The sequence below is a fragment of the Actinia tenebrosa genome, unplaced genomic scaffold (genome assembly GCF_029948245.1).
Source record: "Actinia tenebrosa isolate PJP-AT-01 unplaced genomic scaffold, QUT_ActTen_1.0 PGA_scaffold7__59_contigs__length_16204524, whole genome shotgun sequence".
In the NCBI taxonomy this organism is placed as follows: Eukaryota; Metazoa; Cnidaria; class Anthozoa; order Actiniaria; family Actiniidae; genus Actinia; species Actinia tenebrosa.
In genome coordinates, this window is record NW_028292584.1 from 6,371,615 (window position 1) to 6,393,076 (window position 21,462).

Consider the following 21,462-nt stretch of genomic DNA (forward strand, 5'->3'; position numbering starts at 1 on the left):
TATATTTCCTGTGGAATCAAATCATATCAACTACTTGCCTTGAACCATGAAATAAAATTTATTAGCAGGGGCGGCGGAAGCTGAAAAATATTGGGGGAGCACTCCAATATTTCACGGTACCTTGAAATGACCCCCCCCCCCCTCCCTGTTTAGCTTGATTACAAACGTGTATGTGTGATATTTCAATCAGTAACATTTTGCGCGCATTAAACCACTTGCAATTGTGCTGAGAGACACAAAAATGATGCAAGTCGTCGCTAGATATATCGTATATTTTTTAGATACAGAAAATTATGTAATATCAAAATAATAAATAATGGTAATCATAACCAAATCTCATGCGTTTTTTTTTTTTTTTTTGTGTGAGGCATTATATTCTGGGGGGGCCAGGCCCCCCCCAAAAATCTAGTGGGGGGGCCTGTGCCCCCCCGGCCCCCCCGCTTCCGCCGCCCCTGATTAGACATTCAGTTTTATTCATTTACATGACTGATGGAATGTTTGAATCCAACTTTTACACGTCTGAAGCTATTGATTTGAAATTTTCAATATGTGCGGTAATGCATGTGTTCTCTTCTTGATTATAATTATCAAAGTGTATTTATGTATTTAGCTGATATTCTCCGTCGTCACAAAATGTCCTTCCATTTCTTCGCTGATGACACCCAATTATTTATGCCTTTCAGTTGCAATGATGATATTTCTACTGCCTTAACTATAAAAAGAATTGAAGCCTGTCTCTGTGAAATAAATGACTGGATGACTGAAAATAAACTTAAACTTAACAAAGAAAAAACTAAACTCCTTATCTTGTCCTCGAAGTATAATCCTCATCTGTCTACTCCTCTTCTACACTTTGGCGATCAGGTTATCAAACCATCCCGTAATGAAAGAAATATTGGCGTAATCTTTGATTCTGTGATGTCAATGGTTCCTCATGTTAATAATATCTGTAAGACGTCGTTCTATCATTTGCGTAACATTGCTCGTATTCGTAAATTTATCTCCGTCCATACTACTGAAAGACTTGTCCATGCTTTTGTGACATCCAGGCTTGATAATTGTAATTCTCTTCTATATGGTTTACCTAATGCTCAAATTGATAAATTACAATATGTTTTGAACTCTGCTGCTCGTCTTGTAACTCTCTCCAAGAAGTATAATCACATCACTCCTGTCCTTTGTTCTCTGCATTGGCTTCCTGTGAAACATCGCATCAATTTTAAGATTCTACTCCTCACTTTCAAAGCACTTCATGGTCTGGCTCCTGTCTACTTGTCTGATCTCATAACTGTGTATAAACCTAAAAGAACTCTCCGCTCATCCAAGGAACTGCTTCTTGTTACTTGTCCGTACAATCTTAAATCTTATGGTTATCGTTGTTTTTCTGTGTCTGCTCCTGTTCTATGGAATTCACTACCGTCTCCTCTTAGAAACACTTCATGTATAAAAACTTTTAAGAAAGACCTTAAGACTCATTTGTTTAAACTAGCTTTTGAATCATAATTTTTATATATTTTACAGCGCTTAGAGCCGACTTGTATAGGCGCTATATAAATCATATTATATTATTATTATATTATAGTAAATTTAGAAACTCTAATAATGACGTCACACCTCGGCGTGCTCTATTTTTAGTGATATGACGTCATTTGTACTCGGTCTCAGTTCTTTCCGAGCAGTGCGAGAAACTTGTTTCGGCATTGAACGATATCAGTCTTCTATCGCAAGATTCTTTGAATTATGACAAAATAACCAAGAATTCCTCCCTCACAATTCATATTGGGATAGTTTAAACCTCGTAGACAAAGTCTGTGAGTATTCTAGTAATTTTTGTTTATCTTTTATTGCAGCAAATTAGCATGAAATATAACAAATGGATATGTAAGCACCATCATCCTTGACCACAACATATATCCCCAATGTTCTGATAAGACATAAGTTTTCCGCATGCAGACATGACTGTTTAAAAATATTTTATCGCTAAGCGAAGTGTTATTTTGCAGCTTGATTCATTTATTGAGCCGTTAGAATATCGTTTGCAGTGAATTCTAATTTCAATGTAAGCTTTTTTAGTTTACTGGTAGTAATGAGCTATAAAGGCATAGGGCAAACGTCGAACTATCCATGCACCGAACTCTCCATGCACCGAACACATTAAAAACAATGGATATCAGGTGATAATGAGACGGCATTCTTTGATGTCATTAAGTTCGGTGCATGGAAAGTTCGACGTTTGTTTTCAAATTATACATATGACCTTTATACGTGAATGGTCCATATGTTTTAAGTTCAGTGAGTTATTTTATTTACTCCTAAATAATTTCAAAGTAGACAGAGCTACAGTAATAAGTGCAACAGTCATACAACATCTTTCAATATTAATAATAATAATAATAATAATAATAATAATAATAATAACTTTATTTCTTAAAGGACGCAATACTAAAACTCAATGCTGTTTACAATAAAAAGCGAAAATTATAAAAACAGAAAAAGAAAATAAAACTAATGAAATATATGTAAATCCTGTAAATCCAATATAAATACATTTAAAAAGTAGATGGAAATAGCGCAAAACATGAATTTACATAAGTAGCATAATGCCATCTAAAGTAAAACTATATTATTGATAAACAAGTTTAAATAAATATGTCTTGAGCTTTGTTTTAAATATGTTGATGTTATCAGATAATTTGAAGTCCTCTGGTAAGGAGTTCCAGGTTTTAGGACCAGCTATAGCAAACGCTCTGCCCCCAAATGATTTAAGGCGTGTACTTGGCACAGTATACAAAGATTTTCCAGTTGATCTCAAACAACGAGTAGGTTTGTAATTGCTTCACTAAGTCAGAAAGATAGGCAGGTGCCATTTACTGCGAAATGGGATGAAAAGCTATGCTGTGTATTTTTCCCATCCCCACCCCCCAAATTACTGCAAGTTGTGTGAATCCTGACTTCTGATTGGCTAATTACATGATCACCTAGCTACATGTAGTTTCATGGCTTGTCGTAAATCTTTCTCAACCTCAATTGTGACATGGTAGTTGATGCCTGGGACAGAAAGTGTGCTGTGGTTACGTTTCTCGATCTTTTGAGTTTCCTGGAGAAAGATAATGATAGTAAAGACCACCTAAACGAAGGAAACTAAAATAAGTGACAAGATAATGGGATCAGGGAATTAAAACAATTTATTTTGTTGCAATAGTTAAATCCTGATTAATAGAGAGAACTGATACATTGTTCGTTTTGCTATTTTTAAGGAATTGCAAAAGTTCCAAAGATCTATAAGATCATGCAAAGACAGAGATTAAAAGACTGTTAAAATGCAGAAAACTACTCCCAAGAAGAAAGCGTAAGTTAGATATGAATGCACGCATTAATATCCAAGGCTGTAATGACCAAACAATTGATTTTTTCAAATGGCTATTAATATATGAGAGGTGACAATATGTATTCTTTCACATGAAGATAAGTGCCAGGACACAATACGTGCGTGGTAACGACAATATTGTTTATCAACATAACAAATGAAACTTAACCAAATCATGTTATATATTAGTTATAATCATTCTCTAATGACATTACATGCTCCCCTAGGAAATGTAAAATAGCCAAATTGTCAGTTCAGCCAGATCTATTGAGTTGTTGATTGGACTTTCAACCTCAATGGGCTGCATATATATTAACTGAAATACAATACATTATATACCAATACTTTATTTAGGGATTTGAAGATAGTCATATTAGGGGAATCAAGTGTTGGAAAAACATCTCTTATACAAAGATATATAGACAGAGTTTTCACTGAAGACCAGATAAGTGTGAGTATACTGTATTGTTCCTGTAGTACAACATGTTTACCATTTATCCCTGTATCAACAGCATTTCATGATCAGCTAGCTCTAAATCTAGATTTCCTATCATGCAATCTTAATCCCGAAGACATCCTTACAGTGTAATGTGCAAAAGTGTGACTGATGATAATGTGAAGATCATATACTTTTAATAATGCACAGGGTTTCGAATTGTGCATTTTGTTGGGAAGTTTGGTGTGAAATGTGATTGTCCGGTTGAGTGTATACTGTTGTCTTAAGAAAGACTGTTGTTGGTGGTGACTGCCATTTCGACAACCTGAGCGGAAGTCATCTTCAGAGTCCAGTGAGAAAATGAGACGATCACATTTCATACCAAACTTCCACACCTGGGTTCAAGCCATTTACTTTGATGGGAAGTTTGTTGGTTTACCAAATGAACAGGTGTGTAAAAGCTAGTTTGGCAGGTAAAAGCCAAATACATTAAATATGGTCATACTTTTGTGCATTGCACTGTAATGAGTCTTTCTCATTCTGCAGCCATGTTGACTAAAACAATAATTTCATTAATTACACTTCTCCCTGTTTATATAACATAGCCTCACATTTAGTGTTTCAGAACGAGGTTACTGTATGTGGGTTAACATAGGTTTTTATTCTAATATGAATATTAAAGTATGGCACCATGTGATCAAGATCCATACATCTGTAAGGGCCACGGGTTTGTTAGCATATTGCTGTTTAGTGCTACCCTCAGTAAATAAAGAGTTTACTTACTTAATTACTATTAATAGAGAGTTTTAGATTTACGTTCACGGTAAACGTCAAACGTCAGTTGACCAGTGAAAAAGTATTTTACATTACTGAAAAGAACTTGCAAAAGAATCCAAGTAGTAGGAAAACAAAAGAATATTTGTGTGTAATGAGAAAGTTTGTAAATGGTTAAATAAAATACAGGAAAACAATGAAAACATGTTCACGTTTGCGGTTTGCAGGAAGGAAAAAATTCAATCTAAGACTCTCTATTAACTTGCTGCAATAATATGCCATTATTTACTTATAGACAATAGGAGCATCATTTTTCCTGAAGCAATGGGGACCTTATAATGTAGCTATATGGGTAAGTCAACAACAACATTGCGAGAGAATAGAATTCATGGGTGTAAAGAAATGAGAACGTTCGACTCTAACCAAGGTGACCCGGGTGACTGCTAGACTTGGTGTCATGTGAGTAGAGTTGCTTGGTTCTTTCCTGTGCTTGAAGAGGTTAAATTATCCAAGTCTCCAGTCTTAATTTCCCCCCAACAAAAATCAAATTCTAAATTCCAATTCTATACTTGAAGGAGGGCCACAGGTTTTGGTAGCTACTCGCCATTAAGTGCTATCCCCCCCCCATTTCCAAAGGGAAGATTTCTTTAGTGAATGCCACCCATGCTCCTTAATTCCTTCTTGGCATAAGTACAGTACAAGATGAATTTGAATTCAAAATACTCATCTTTAATGACCTAATTTTTGGATCTTAGGATACAGCTGGGGAAGAGAAGTATTCTGGGCTGTCTTCGTTTTATTGCCGAGGGGCTGCAGCTGCAATAATAGCCTATGACATTACTGATGGACAATCCTTCAGTGTTTTACAAAATAGACATTTGCATCTTCTACAAACAGCAGAACCAAACTGTCTTGTTGTCATAGTGGGAACTAAATTAGATTTAGTTACGAAGGAAAACAGAGGAGTTAGCAAAGAAGCTGGCCAAGAACTGGCTAAAAGACAGAATGAAAACAAGCATCGACCACTAGAAAGTTTAACTGAAATTCCATTCTTTGAGACAAGCTCCAAGACAGGGCACAATGTTGACAAAGTGTTTCAATATATTTTAGAAAACTGTCTGCCATTGAAAGACCAGGCTACAGCAAAACAGTATCTCAGAAAATCCTCTGGCATAGAATTGGAGGCATCAAATGCTGCTTCTAGTAAGGGGGGTAATTCTGGCAGAAAATGCTGTCATTAAGTATACCTTACATTTACTCACCATTCAAAGGTTGAGGTGTGTATTCTCCCCCACCCCCCCTTAATACAGTCCATCAATGGACATTCTGCAATGACGACTCGACCCATTTTTCCTGTCAATCTTGCCCTAGGTTTTATAGCATTGATGTTAAAGGGCAAATGGGAAATGAAATATCTTGTCATGAATGTACATATATTTCATTATTCCTGTCCTACAGAAATGTTTTGTCTAGTTCTTTTTATTTGGCAACAAGAAAATAGGAAGGGAGCACTTGAAAAAATGGGAATGAAGGAGAGGTATAGAAGAGATCAATCCTCCTTTCTTTTTTCTCCCTCTCATTTTCTCCAATATCTCCTCTTCTCCTGTTTTCTTTTCCCTATACTCTTCTCCTACCCTGGGTGCCAGAGGCCGTGTGGGGCTTGGGGGTAAGAGAGAGGGAGGAGGGGGCCTCTCCCTCCCTCTCTCTCTCACCCCCAAGTCCCACACGGCCTCTGGCATGCAGGGTACTCTTCTCCCTCTATCTTGGGCCAAAATATTGCACAAAGCTATCATAAATATGATAAATTTTTATGAGCTTATAGCTTGACAATTTGTAGCTAAAAGTTTAAAATTAGTAGCTATGAAATTATAGGTATTATGAAATTCTTGAGAATCCATACATTTTTACAGATGCATGCATAAGTTTTGTTGTCATTTCATTGATAACTTAATTAGGTTGCGTTCATTATGTATGGCGGGGGGGGGGGGGGGGGGGGGGGGACAGGTGAAATCTTTAAATGACAAAAAAATTCTTAAGACCTCCCTTGAAGTCCCCCAACAATCTCTTGTAGCTTTTTTTTTAAACCCCCCTATCTTACTGGTAAAAATTTTTCCAATCCTCCCTAAATTTTATCCTCCCCCCCCCTTTCCTCTGCCATACAGTATGAATGCAGCCTTATGTAAATAGCCAATTTTTATACCAAAACTGAATGATAAAAATACCCTAGCTACCTTTTAAAGGCTGCTGTTGCAGACTAAGGGACATAAAATCATGCCTTCATATATAAGCTGCTAAAAAAGAAATCAAACAATCTCTTGAATACTACAGCACAAAGTAAAATCTAATCATCATAGAATTATAATTTGTAAAGTAATAGTTTTATTTTGTACTCTGGGGTCCAGATGTATCTTTTCTCACTCTGACATTTGCTATTTTGATGTGAAGTTGTCTGGACATACCCAGAGTGAATTAGAACCTCTAGAACCCAAGGTAATAGTTTTGTTGCATTGTAAACAATATTATTTTTAATTTTTTACAATAATTAAATTATAGTGCCATTTTAAAAATAAATTGTAAATATGCTTACAATAAATAGCAATAGAATAATAGGTAAAGTGGTGTCTCTCGCACCATCGTGTAGTTCAACTGAACCACATGATGTGTGAATTTAGTTTGTTTGATGTGTTTGTTCTCTCTCTTTCCATGAGAAGTTTTCTCCAGTTTTCCATATATTCTTACCCTCCCCAAAAATAAACAAGTAAGTTGAGTGTTATATGTTGTAAAATTCTCCACCTATGACAAAATAATTACTTTCTGGGGCTAGTAAAAGATGACAAAACCTATATTCCACCAAATGTTAAAGACTTGATTAGAGTGAAGTCACTAAACCCGTGAAATAGATATTAGACTAATACAAATTAGTAGACCCTGATTCCATTGTCTTCTTTTGTGTCTATTTGACTATTACATGCATGTTGACTAGTATTTTTTATTTAACGGGTTATATGCCTTCACTCTAACCTATAGTTAATAATATTACAGCCCCATTAAGCCCTATCCTCTCCAATCCCTCTGCTACGACATTTTCTTTACCTTTTTTTATTGTCTTTTCTTTCTTTTTATTGTGCTATCAAAATGACCTGCACATAGGAAGCCTGCGTTAAATAGACGTGCTAACCTTTTTTGCATTCTTTTTTGTCTTTCTCCCTTTCATCTTTCCTTTCTTTCTTTTTTTTTTCACAGTTGAAATGAGAGTACACAGGAAGCCCTTGCAAAAAGCAAACTTATTATCTCCTCTGTCATTCTTTTTGTTTTGTTTTTGTTCCTTTTTTCAGTTTTTCCCTTTTTCTCAGTCTTCAAATAACTATTACACAGGAAGCCCGTGAAGAAAACAAACCTACGCGTGGGACTGGAGAGGACCATTTTGGTTGCTATGTATTACAGCAATGGTTGCTATGTTGAAAAGTAAGCGCCATTTTGGAAACCAGGAAGGATTTGTGGAAGAAAACACGAGCATTTTCGCTTAAAATATACAGAATTTTATCGCAAATATGCCGGAAGATTCAACTAACAAGCAAAAGGAAGATAAGGAGAATGATTATCCAAGGTATAATGCCACTTTTATTGAGAAGAAATAAGGTTTTATGCTATTCGTTCATCAGCTGTTGTGACCGACAATCGGTCTTGCATAAAATATACTTCAAACCAACCAATTTTTCTTGGTTAAACCTTTTTCCAAAACCAAATTAAAACCAAAAACCTAAATATGAAGCAGTGCTAATGTTCTTTTCGCATGATTTTCTTACAGAATGACAAAAGAATCACTGAAGAAAATTTGTAAGGAAAAGAAGTTGTACTCTACTCCTCGTCTGAACGATGTCTTGTACCTTCACTTTAGAGGTCTGTACGAAAGTTATTAGACAAGATATTGAAAGATTTTATTAGATTAGAATTCAAATTGAACGGCATTAACGGGATGTCCATTTGTAAGTTCTTTCAAGTTTTTCTCCCTTCTCTAAAACGTTTTTTTCACATAATACTCATGGTGACTATGAATCGACTATAAATATTTTGTACAGGTTTTGTGAAAATTGAAAATCTAGAAGAGTACACAGGGCTAAAATGTCTGTGGCTAGAGAGTAATGGTATTGATAAGATTGAAAATCTGGACCACCTAACCGAACTACGAAGTTTGTAAGTACAGTAAAGGCTTAGACATACAATGCAATATATATATTTCATATATATTCCCATATACACATAATGCGACATTGTTTGCAACTGGGAAATTTTACCATGTGTGCACCATCCAGCTGTTACATACAATATCGCTGGTGTTAGTTGTTAGTTGTTGTTAGTAGCATTGTAAATTAGACGACCCTCATTGAAATTGTTTTCTATTGTTTTCAAGTAATAATTATAAATGTTGTAAAAAAATATTGTAAAAATAAAAAATAAAAAGATAAGGCAAAAAAATATATAGAGGATATTACATGGGCGCGCGGAGATACGAAATTTATCTTCGAGTGTTGAAAAGATCTCTCACAAGTGAGCGCAGCGAACGAGTGAGAGATTTTCAACACGAGAAGATCAATTTCGTATCTCCAAGCGCCCATGTAATATTCTGTTTATTATATAATTATCAATGAAAGTATGTTTTGGCTTTTTCAGGCAATTCTTTCCATGTATTTTTGAATAGCCATCGCAATGGTGTTATTTTCACACGTGAAAATAACATGTTATTTTCACCTGTGAAGATATCAATTTTTCGAAATAGAGAAAAATAGATATTTCATTGGTAATTATATAATAAATATATATATATCGCTGGTGACATTGCACAAGGACAAAGGTAAAATCACTCCATGTGTCCACATCCTGTACAACTGTTGTGTACGACCTCACCAGCAATTGTTGCAGAAGTGAAAACAAGTAACAGCTCCCTGTTGCAAGCAATATCGCAGACAACATTGCATCATCTGTTTGGGCCTTTATCACCCAACTAATGGGATATGGGAGATTCGTGACAAAAATCTAAAGAAATACATCTCATATGGGTCCAACCTCATGAGGAATGATTTGAATAAGATTAATTCACTGTCTAATGCAGTATTCCTTGCATAGCACTCTGGTTTTCTTTACTTGCAAAACCAAACAAAAACTCGGTTAGATAAATTTAGTGAGCAATTTAGCTGTGTGCCCTGCTTTAAAACATCTGAGAGATTTTAACAGGGGTCAAAAAAATTTGAAAGTTTTCCTCATTGGATGTTAACTATATACTGTATATATATATTCAAATTGCAACAAAGATATTTTTGTTGTATATTTGCAAGTTTTTCTGTCGGACCGTTCCCTACAGTGTATGTTTACAAATTCATAAACTCAGTCGTCTGACCTAAAGCAAACTATTTTGTTCAATCTGATTTTTTTGTGACTTAATATTAATGTATGCAGGTATCTACAGCAAAATGTAATTAAGAAATTAGAGAACCTTGAAAAATTGCAAGTCTTGGACACATTAAATGTTAGTAATAACATTATAACAAAGATTGAAAATATTGGTAAGTGGAAAAACACAATAAGGGAAGGGTGGGGTATGGTAGAACACTGATATTTATTCATTTTATGAACTGAACTTCTTTTTATCTTATGAACTTATTTGTTATGTTAAATTTTACCAGGCGTTCTTCCTAAACTCAACACTCTGCAAATAGCACACAACAAGTTAACTACTGCAGAGGACATCAAAGAGCTTGTTCACTGCCAGAATTTGAGGTACTTTTTAGATACTCCCTACAATTAATATTACAGTATATCCCTGAAATGGGAAAACCTGAAAACAGAGCCTCAGATGCACAGTCAATGTCCCAGCTGATTACTCCCAGTTTATTCAGTCACATCCATTTCACCATTAAGTCGCCAGAGGAAATGACCAACTCTTGGCATGCCATCTAATGGAAATTAATGCCCAATGAACAGTCAACAAATGGCCTTAGAACAACTGATAACTTAACACGAAAAGATTGAGAAATTGCCATCAAACGACCAACAGTCAGGGCTTCTGTGGTGCTGATCTTGTTTGAGATTATGATATTCCATCATAGCTATTATATAGTTCATATTTTTTTTAGGAAGGCTCTCTGTTAATATATATACATATATATTATTTTTGCATAGTGTCGTTGACCTTTCCTATAACAAGATTGATGACCCTGATGTCATTGATGTGTTTGCAGAAATGCCTAACTTGGTGAGTATAGGCTTGCAAGGATGCCTGAGCTGGTGGGGTTTGGAAGTCACTTTTTACAAGAAGAATGAAACATTATTTTGTTTTAATTTGATCTCTGTTTAAAAAAATTATAGACCCTTACCCCACCTTCCACTTAAAAACATTCTCTGCTATCCCTGTGTTGTTGCTTTTCACGACAAACCTATTCTCTAGGAAATCCTAGGATCATTTTGCAAGGGTAACACCTTAGTAATCCCCTTATGACATTCTCAAAACATAGTTAATTATACAGCTTTTCATTAATCCCATATAGGCACATGTAACTGTCCAATTATTTTCTTAATTGGACAGGTCTTGTTGATATGGGATTAATTAGGCAGCTATATAATTAATAGGTAATGGGATTTCATGCTCCCCAATCAAGAAATAATTAGACTCAAAAAATTCCTCTGACTGCCAAATTGGACTCAGCCTATGGCCTCATCCAATTTTGGAAGTCCTTGGAATTTTCCTCATCCATTTATTTCTTAATTGGACAGCATGAAGTCCTATTACATATACTAATGTAACTATGCTCATAATAAGGAAGTAATATTATACACATAATATATTATGCATATTATATTTGAAAATCTAAATGAATTTGTTATTTGGTTTAATTGTCTTTCAGCATGTGCTCAATTTGATTGGAAACCCAGTAATAAAGAAGATCAAGAATTACAGAAAAAACATGATCCTGAAAATAGTAAGAAAAAATGAATATGTTACCATGGTGAACATTGATTGCTATGTCATTCTTGTGTCTGATATAACAAAGTTACCAAATGTTTCTTCTCTGCGATTATAGCACTCAAAGCTACTTTACAGGGTAAAAGCATTATAGAACTCCTGCAGTACTTTTACTGCATAATTTTCTAAACTATCCTATTAAGAATATAGACCTCTTTACCTTGGGTGTAGTATTTTCTCATTTCAAACCAAGTGTCATTCTCTTGAGAATAAGATTCTTTGTTTGAGTTGTATCCAATATATTAATGTGTTTTCTCATTCTCAACTGGGCCCTGTTGTACGAAGCCTGGATATCGCTATCTGGCAGATAAATCCTTATCCAGTGGATAAGTCGTCATCCAGTGGATAAATCAATGCTGTTATCCAATATATTTATCCACTGGATAAGATTTATTCGTTGGATAGCGCTATCCAGGCTTCGTACAACTGGGACCTAGTAAACGAAGAAATGATATACTCAAGGAAATGACACATTGTCTGAAATGAGAAAACATTACGCCCAAGCTAAAAAGATCTATTGCTATGAAGGAGCTGGGTGTTCGCTGTGTTTACAAAAAAATGGATGAAATGTAGGGTTGAAAGAGCATTCCCTTGCACTCGGTAGAAGAGAAACAGAAAAGTGTCTAATTTTTCAGTGATAAGAGCAAAAAACTTCATTGTGTTGAAACTGTGAAAACCTGGAGTTCGGTGTGATGGTGTGGTTTGCTGGAGAAAATGTTATTACATGTATGTTTTACATCGCTTTAAGACATCTTCAGTTCGTTTATATATTTAGATCTTTTTTGAATAAACTTTCTTATTCTTCTTTAATGTATTTTTTAGAAGAATCTCAGGTATCTAGACGACCGACCTGTGTTTCCACGGGAACGAGCATGCGCAGAAGCATGGTAAGTGTCTGTATTTTGAATACTGCTTTATGACTTCACACAGCACGAAATGGAAAGTCCGCCCACGTGCTGTTTGCGGGAAGAAAAAATAGAGAGTTTGAAAATCTCGTTTACGACAAACGCAAAACTTCAGTCGACCAGTAACAAATTCTTTTATAAAATGTAAATAATAATAAATTCAATAAGATATTAGACAGATTAAGATTCCCGTTTTTCCTTCCCGCAAACGGCAACGTGACCACGTTTTCATCGTTTCCCTACATTTCACTTTATCTTTTGTAAACCTTCTCACAAAACGATAGTATTCTTTTGTTTGTCTACCACTTGGAAATTTTTGCGATTTCATTTCACTAATTTTAAATATTTTTTCACTGGTCAACTGACGTTTCACGTTTTCCTTATTACTTACGTTATTGTGATTTTTTATAGGGCTGAAGGCGGAGTTGAAGCTGAACGGTTAGAGAGAGAGAGATGGATAAATAAAGAACACCAGAAAATCATGGACAGTGTAAATAGTAAGTTTAATCTTTATCCATTCTTTGTGTGTACTTGTATCTAAATCTTTTAGACCTCGTCGCGAATTGCGTTTTTTGTGAGAAACGGATTTTTTTTTTTTGTTTGCGGATTGGCTTTCTGTTCACACGTATCCGGTGAATATGACACTTGAAAAGGCAATTTTCCTAAAACGGATAGGTGTGGATTTGCGAAAACGATTCCGCAAAATGCTACCTGTGGAACTCGATTTTTTTTGACAACGGTATTAAAAATTTTCTCTTTTCAAAAATATCTGGATACCTGTAAACGGCCTTACTTACTAACCACCCTTTCCTGACCAGTCGCACTTCTTGATTGTGTTTGTTTTCTATTAAGATTTATCAAGAATACGCGAAGAAGCTGAAAGAAGAAAACTAGAAAAGCAAGGTGATGCTAAACAAGACGATGAGAATGAGGTACTGTATAGTCAGAGGCGCAATCAGACGATATCGCTTCTTCGCCCCATGTAAGGGAATCCGGAATCTGGAGTCCACGAAATTTTAGGCTTTGGAATCCGGAATCCAGCACTCTGGAATCCGGAATCCAGGCCTTGGAATCTGGAATCCAGTTTATAATGGAATCCGGATCCACCCTTTTCGAATCCGGAATCCGCTACTTTGAAGTTCAAAGTATACACTCAAATGCTATCGCCTTGACCTAGACTGAACCGATGTAGCCCCTCCCCCACTGTGTAATATCTCCACCAAGAATATCTGTCATCAGATGCTGATTTAATTGATAGACGATTCTACTTATACTGGCAAGTATATCAAATATAATTTTCAGAGAAAGTATCTGAAAATTAACGATATGGAATCCGAAATCCGCAATACAAGATTTTTGGAATCCAGAATCCAGACCCTTGGAATCCGTAATCCAGAGTCTCGGAATCCGGAATCCAGCGCTTGGAATCCGGAATCCACCATAAGTCCGGATTCCCTTACATGGGGCGAGCTCCTCTCAGCCCGAATTATCCAATCAGCGAACATTTTGTTTGAAGCTTAATATTTTCTAGTTCCAGGTTTTCGGCTTCATGAACAACAGCTATTTACTCAAAAATAACGAATTGTTTCTCCTTCAGAGCCTATCGGACGTTTCTAACAGTGACACTGAAGATAACTCGGACAATAAAGATAACGAACCTTTCGAGCCATCCACATCCCACATGGATAATCCTATCAGTTCATCAGATGAGAAGCCTGATGCGCATACTCCATTTCAGGCGGCTAGACATCAGGATGAGGAAATGGAGACTATTACCATTGGATCAAGAAACAGCAGCTCTAGTATATTTAGTGGTGGCTCAAGCCGTCAGGGACAATCACATGCTTCTTTGATTACTGATATGCTAAGAGGTAAGGAAGCATCCTTTTTCCTTAAACAAGTATCGTACTTTATTAGGGGCACATCGCCTTTTATTCTGCCACTCCTGTCCTCCAACCCATACTAAGTTATTCCATGCCAAAAATGTTGACTGAAATATTGTATTTTGTTTTGATGTTTTCTATCTATTGTATATTCACTTTTATTAAATTCAGTAGGTAAGGTGATTCATAGTTTCGCCTCCCCTTAGTTACCGTTGCTATGTTCCACAAGCTCAATAAATAAGCTAGAATATCTCAGAATTTAAAACCCTGATTATCACAGAAAATAAATCATAAATTGCTTCAATCGTTTCATGTCCTGAGAAAATATAATAAAATTGCCTCGTAGTCCTTGTAGTACTCTTTAAAACAGATACTGTGTAGTTGGTTGTGGGACAAGATTTTAATTTCACTGGAAAAACTGCTGCAATGGTTATTGGTTCGCTATTATCTGAGTAGGAACTTTGAATTAACTTGTCATCCATTCTTCTCTAGATGTTAACGAGCCAACTAGTGATACACCATCAGATAGAGTCCTGATCACTGAGATCAATGGTAGGTGGATGCTATAACTAGAGAGTTAGTGTTCATGTTCTTACAAGAATGGCTTTGAACTGGGGTTAGTTGGGCACTAGAGATGTTGGTGCTATACAGTTGAGGGTGGCTGGGTGTGAGAATTCATTTGTGGTGGGACAGTGATGAGTAGGTAACTGATGCAGTGGTGATTGGGGTGTGAGGATGTATAGTGATGGTGGTGATGCATAGTGGTAGGTGGGACAGTGGTTATGGCGGAGATGTATACAAGTGGCGGGGTAGGTGGGCAGCGATGGTGGTGATGGTGGTGGGTGGATGGGCAGGCAGTGGTGATAGTAATAGAAATAGGATTGAGAGTATTGTTTAATGGTACTTTTTATAATTCTTACTTTTGTTATTGTGCAGACGATATAGAGACGATTCACTTAAGTGAAAACAAACAAACAAGACAGGCACCCATGGCAGCAAGGGACCTTGACAATGAGGTAGATATGTTAGATATTACACTCAAATCCAGAATGCTTTATATTTTATTATGACTGCATGCAAAGTTAATAGTGTGTTTAAAAGAGCGTATTTGAAAAAGGTCTAGTGGCCAACTTTACCAACCCCCTCTCCCACTCTGATTAATCATTCCGAGCTTGAGGGAAAAACTGGGTGGAGTTGGCATCGCAGTGCATTGTGGGGCTGAAGTAAAGCATTGTCCAAGGGACCTTGGGTTTCGCGTAGCTAACACAGAGTCGATTTCGATTGCCGATTTTTTATCTTAAGGTTTTAATCCATGTACAGGACCAAGACTACGAAATGACAGTGTCATTTTTAAAGTTAAAAACTCGTTCTCGTACTCGTCGTCGGAACTAAAAGTCTTTTGTATAATGTCATGTAAAGGACTTATTTATAGCCATACTTGTGATCCAAAAATCGTTCGTCTTCCTAACTGACAAAGGTTGTTTTCTTGACAGGATCTCCCAACTCTCGAGGATGTAGACGTTAATGATCCATTGTTTATTGAATCGTTTAATGCCAACACAACAAAGAAGGTAAATGACTAGACAGTTATTACTCCTCTTAACAACTGTGCTATTTTTATAATTATTAAAACAAATTATTTTACAACCACCACTCCCCGTACGGGGCTCTTCCGTGAGGTTCCCTCCACACGCACTACCACTACATTCTATATTTACAACATATGAAACTCAACTGACATGCTGATTTTTGCGGATGAAGCAAACTGGAGAACCAGGAGAAAACCCTCGTGGCAAGGAAGAGAACAATACATCAAACAAACTCGACTCACATATGATCCAGTCTGAGCCTATGCTCAAACCCGGACCATAGCGGTGAGAGGCGAGCGGGAAACCACTCTTGAAGGTGGCGCGGCGATTCAAAAGCAACACTTTTCATTTCCTGCCCCCATGGCGGGCTTTTTTTTAAACTCACAAATAAACATCTAAGGCTATTATTCATTCATTTATTTATTTATTTAAAATGAAATGAAGTAAATAAATTTATTTAAAATGAACTAAGTAAATAAAGCCAGGGTAGTCCCTTCAGAGCTAATTAAAACTCTGCTATCAATGGGAGCCCTGGCAAAATATAATAATAATAAATAATAATATAATAATTTGTGCAATCAGAGTAGATTTCAAAAACTAGATCACAGTCGCTTGCTTGTTTCTTAAGGAGCTCATTGTTCATATTTTTTTACAGCCTTTAATAGAAGAAATCGATGAACCATTGTTACCAAATAGAAGGCGTTTGATACAAGAGATAGACGACAATGAACCTATCAAAATAGCCACGCATCACGATAACAGAACCTGCGTGAATGATGAAAAGAATGCTTGTACTTGGGACGATTTGCAACAACTTGCTGAATCCGTTGGCTCAACGATAGATCGGGAGCCAATCAGCATTGAAAAGGAAAAAAGAGCCTTTCAAAAGAAAATGAATGCTTTAGATTGAAGCAATCAGGAAGATAGGTTTCTACCCAAATTTGAAAGGGAAGAAGTTTGCAAATTTTACTGCCCCCGGTGCCATCTTTGATATTCTTGCAAGTCGATCAGGATTTGACAGAACGTCATAGAGGGCAGTGGGGTTCTGCTTGTTAGTGACTCTATGTATCATGTATGATCGCTAACCTCAGCGAATAATGAGTGCTCTCGGTGCCATCTTTGATATTCTTGCAAGTCGATCAGGATTTGATAGAACTTCATAGAGGGCAGTGGGGTTCTGCTTGTTAATGACTCTGTGTCATTCCAACTGACAAAGCTCAGAAATAAGTATATAGACTACAATCTCGCTCCGTTTGCAAAAGCCGAACGAGAGTTAATTAGACCCTCTTAACATTTACCTTATCCCCCTCCCTCCACCCCGCCTTTTAATTGTCAAAAACATTTATAGCTCATTCATAGTGCTTATTTCTCCTGCATACATTTAATCGCCTTTTCTAGGTCAATCAGGATATAAATTCGATATATTTTCAAGAAATGCATTGATGATTATCATGAAAGACACACGAACTCGTTTTCTTGATTATTTTATTTTATTGTTATTATTTTAAGCCTATACTTCGCAAATCATAACGACATCCAACGAATTTCAGTCTCAACATATCATTGACCCTTTGTCAAACTTGGTTGAATGTATTGAAGACCAAGGATGTCTTGGATCTCACCTCAGAGCCAACCGACCAGAAAAACCGGTTTATGATCAGCTCGTCATACACCTATATTGGAGACTAAATATTCGCTAGATGTGGCGTTATAAGTTACGCGCTTACAATAGGTTAACGTTTCCATGTGTTTTTTTACCAATAATAGTGTCTCTATTTAATTTCGTAACGATGATGATGATGGTGCTGTATTCTATTGGTTTAAATTACTCTCCAGCTTTCTGATTGGATAAGCCATAAGTATTTGTTTAGCCAATCAGACAGCTATTTTCTTTTTGATTTCAGACTGTCAAAATGTCTATCGTTACTTTCTTTTTTTACTTCAATCAACATTGCGGCTTTTTATTGTTTCTTAGGAATGACTGCGAACGAAGAATGGACCACTTCGACGATACGAGGGCCATCTTGGATCGAAAAAGATTATAGGGCGTTCAGGGGAAAATAAAGCTTTGTTATAGTAATGAGGGTAATGACGCCGATTGATATTAACAGCTCACCACAAGAGAACTCAACAAAGATGAATCAACATGGCACATCGATCACCTTCCCAAAGACAAACACACAAAACTCTATATTTTCTGTCATCTTTGTTTCGTTTTACCCCCTGGCAAGATGGCTACCCTATCGTCAAAGTAGTCCATTCTGTGATGAACGAGCAATGTTTTTTCACGAATGCAGCAAAATTAACATAATATCTAATAGAGGGTTGAACATCAAGGCCATGTTGGCGCATCCCTTCATCAATAGATGTTACGTTAAATTAGTACCAGTATTGTTGACTTTGGGGTCGATTTTCACCGGTCATTGCCTGTCTACAAAGAAACATTAGGCTTTGTACATCAGCCTCCAGCTCCATAGGCGTTGTAGGTGACGAGTAGCGACGGAACGGCTGACCTCGATGATCGATCAAAATTTTCTCAAAATTCCAGCTAATGTCGTTGTTACGAATTGGTGACCAGAAAATGAGAGAGGTGTCATCCGTTATGAAGTTATCTGGAGCGGGACATCGATTCTGTTTGAAAAAGAAAATAATGAAATCATATCAAAAACCTATTGATGGTTTTCACGGCGGCCATGTTGGAGGAACTTAAAAGAATTGTCAATGAATTCTTTTGTTATATCCTCCAACATGGCCGCCGTGTCTTGTCATTTAATTCTCTTGGGAATGGTTGAAAACCATAAATTTTCCCAAACATGCGAATTTCACAGTTCCCTGCGCCATCTTGAAAGTTAGCCGTGCCTTTGCATCGATCGCGCGAAGAGAGGCAAACGGTGAGCTTGCAATGATAGAGACCTTTTTTAACACCTTGGACAATTATTTACACTGATGTCTCTATCATTGCAAGCTCACCGTTCATCTCGCTTCCATGCAAAGGCACAGCTACCTTTCGAGATGGCACAGGTAAATTGTGAAAGGTAGTATTATATAGCCGTCACGATTGCGCGCCGGTAAATGTTGGTGGACGTCAATCAAGGCGTTTCACATGACATTTTCATATATACGTGCTCTTGCTGAAACTTTGTGTTTTTTTTCAACAATGTCATGGAAACACTTTGATTTGATGTCCACCAAAACCCTATTTTGTCGCGACGTCAAATTAGAGAGTTTTGGATTTACGTTCACGGCAAACGTGAAACGTCAGTTGACCAGTGAAAAATTCTTTTAAATTACTAAAAACGAATATCAAAAAAATCCAAGTAATAGAAAAACAAAAATAATATTTTTGTGTGGTGAGAAAGTTAAGCGAAAATTCAAATACGATAATTTCTTTTAAATTAATAATAAATATCTAAAACGTGTGAAATAAAGCATACGAAAAAAATCTTGAAGGGAAGACGAGACCATGAAAGACTCTTGGAAAAACGATTGACTTTATAGCGCAATTTTTCTTGTTGAGCTGATTAAATATTGATGCATGGTATCCTTGATCTCCATCCGAACCGATCAACCACGAAAACAATTTGAATGAAAAAAAATTCTTTTAAAAAACTTGTTTAAAAAAACAATAAAACCAAAAAAAAAAAAATTGGAAATGTCTGACCAAAAACAAATGTCGCAAAAGACACCTCGAGTAGGTTCGATCGAAATGAAGACACAATTGCAGTCAAAATGGAATCTCGTTGTACGTCAATTAAAACCATGCACTATATATTTTGTAGAGCATCGTTAGTACAATTCCGAAGGTCGTGGGTTCGATTCCCAGCGAGGTCGGAAATTAATTTTTCCGAATTTATTTCCAAGGGCTTTCGCTCGGAATAACCTCGTTCCCAAGCACTATAACTTTTCTATATTTCTATATCTTCATGTATTTCATAAGTGCTACGCGGTCCACATATTCTCAACTATATATTTTAGTTATCTAGTTTGATTGACGTCTTATCCACTATTTTAACTAGTTGTCTTGTAGTTTGCTTGGATCTAGAAACGCCTTCTTTTATAAAAAATAAAAAAAAAAAAAAAAACAGTTTCACAAAAATAAATTGAAACTAATCTTGCGTTACAAGATAAAACAAAACTTCCCTCTGTTGTTAATTAGTTATTCACTCCTATTATCCTTATGTTTATTATTATCATTATATTTGCTTTATGTCAACATTAATGGCAATAACAATTTTACGTGTGATACGCTTTGTAACATCACGCAGATGGCCTCACCTTAAGGAAGGTATAAATGCTACTTTCGTTGACTCCATTCACATCACTCTTATTGAAGAGAGGAAAGTTTGGCACATAACCATAGCCTGGTCGAACATACTTCAGACCATTCAAAATCTCGTATTCACTTTTCCCCGGTTCTTCTCGTCCGAACTGATGGCAAGGAAAGGCAAGGATCTCAAAATCACATGTCCCATTGCTAAAACGTTCTTTCAATACATTCATTTCGAGATAATGCGACGTGAATCGTCAAAAGGTCGCAACATTTACGGCGAGGACTACCTTGTTTTTAAATTGGCTGAACTCTACTTCTGTGCCATTGAGGAGAGTTGCTTTGAAGTCATGAAATGAGGCTGGTGCTTGGTTAGCGATTGCCTTACAATCGGTGGACGCTTTTTTTAAATATCCCGCACTTGTTGCTAAAAGTGCACAAAAAATAGCGAAAATTAGAGAAATGGGAATATTTAGTGCTCCCATCTTGTCGACTCTCCGCCACAGATCTAAGTGTGACTTCAAAACCAGGTATAGAGTCCGGTTCGTTGGGTTTTGTGTCATCAATCACGCGCGCCTGCTAACTTTGACACATGAGGAATTCCTCCTTATACTGTTACTGAAATCGGATGGCACCAGAATATTGGACCAACCAAATAGTTGCTTTTGACAAGTCACTAGACTTTCAATCCATATCGAACAGTCGTTTCAATCGAACCATCGCGGAATTCTAATCGCCTACTCGACTTCTCAGCAGGTGGCGCTATTAAAAAGTTTCTCGAAAGTGATGTAAGAAATCCTTTGCGTTTTTGAGCGATTACCTCAAAACTAGAACTCAGACGCTCGAAGCGCTTGAACTAGTGTACAAGAATAGGCTAGAATAGCTCGGGATCTCGCTGAAGTGCCACTTTGTAGTTTACTTGCCTTTAGGACATTATTTAAGTTTACAATGATACGAAATAGAGGATTAGCTTCAAGATTAAGGTGAAGATAATTCTGTCGACCAGACTAGACGTTCCTTGGTAGGGGAAGTCTTTAGAAGGATAGAATTCCTTGTAGACCATTCGTCCATACGTCCGTGCTTTCCAGCTTGACACGTAAATAAATCTTTTTAATCTTTTTGAAGCGTAAATAAAGTTTCTATCTATCTATCTATCTGAATACAGCTACAAACTTAGACCTAGCCCTCTAACTCCGAAGTGAAGTCGACTCAGTGCGTACTAA

The 21,462-nt window shown here is 36.6% G+C and overlaps 2 protein-coding genes and 1 pseudogene across 3 annotated transcripts; 2 read left to right on the forward strand and 1 right to left on the reverse strand.

Annotated features, from left to right (window-relative positions):
- The first annotated feature begins 1,661 nt into the window (after positions 1–1,661).
- LOC116306457 (ras-related protein Rab-20) lies at positions 1,662–6,007 on the forward strand. The gene is made up of 5 exons (XM_089039948.1): positions 1,662–1,811; positions 3,258–3,349; positions 3,722–3,818; positions 4,873–4,929; positions 5,333–6,007. The coding sequence occupies exons 2-5, from the start codon at positions 3,321–3,323 to the stop codon at positions 5,816–5,818; spliced, it is 669 nt and encodes a 222-aa protein (XP_088896074.1). The 5' UTR covers positions 1,662–1,811; positions 3,258–3,320; the 3' UTR covers positions 5,819–6,007.
- Positions 6,008–8,045: 2,038 nt separating this feature from the next.
- Positions 8,046–17,439, forward strand: LOC116306433 (dynein axonemal assembly factor 1). The gene is made up of 15 exons (XM_031716502.2): positions 8,046–8,184; positions 8,386–8,477; positions 8,657–8,771; positions 10,032–10,138; positions 10,259–10,352; positions 10,755–10,827; positions 11,477–11,551; positions 12,418–12,482; positions 12,912–12,997; positions 13,353–13,432; positions 14,098–14,371; positions 14,876–14,935; positions 15,320–15,399; positions 15,877–15,954; positions 16,628–17,439. Exons 1-15 carry the CDS (start codon positions 8,129–8,131, stop codon positions 16,880–16,882), a joined length of 1,590 nt encoding a protein of 529 aa, XP_031572362.2. The 5' UTR covers positions 8,046–8,128; the 3' UTR covers positions 16,883–17,439.
- Position 17,440: 1 nt separating this feature from the next.
- LOC116306434 (glutathione peroxidase 2-like) lies at positions 17,441–20,940 on the reverse strand (annotated as a pseudogene). Its single transcript, XR_016121759.1, has 2 exons — positions 20,248–20,940; positions 17,441–18,603 (listed from the first exon to the last, which is right to left on the reverse strand). The product of XR_016121759.1 is annotated as a glutathione peroxidase 2-like (transcript).
- Positions 20,941–21,462: the final 522 nt, after the last annotated feature.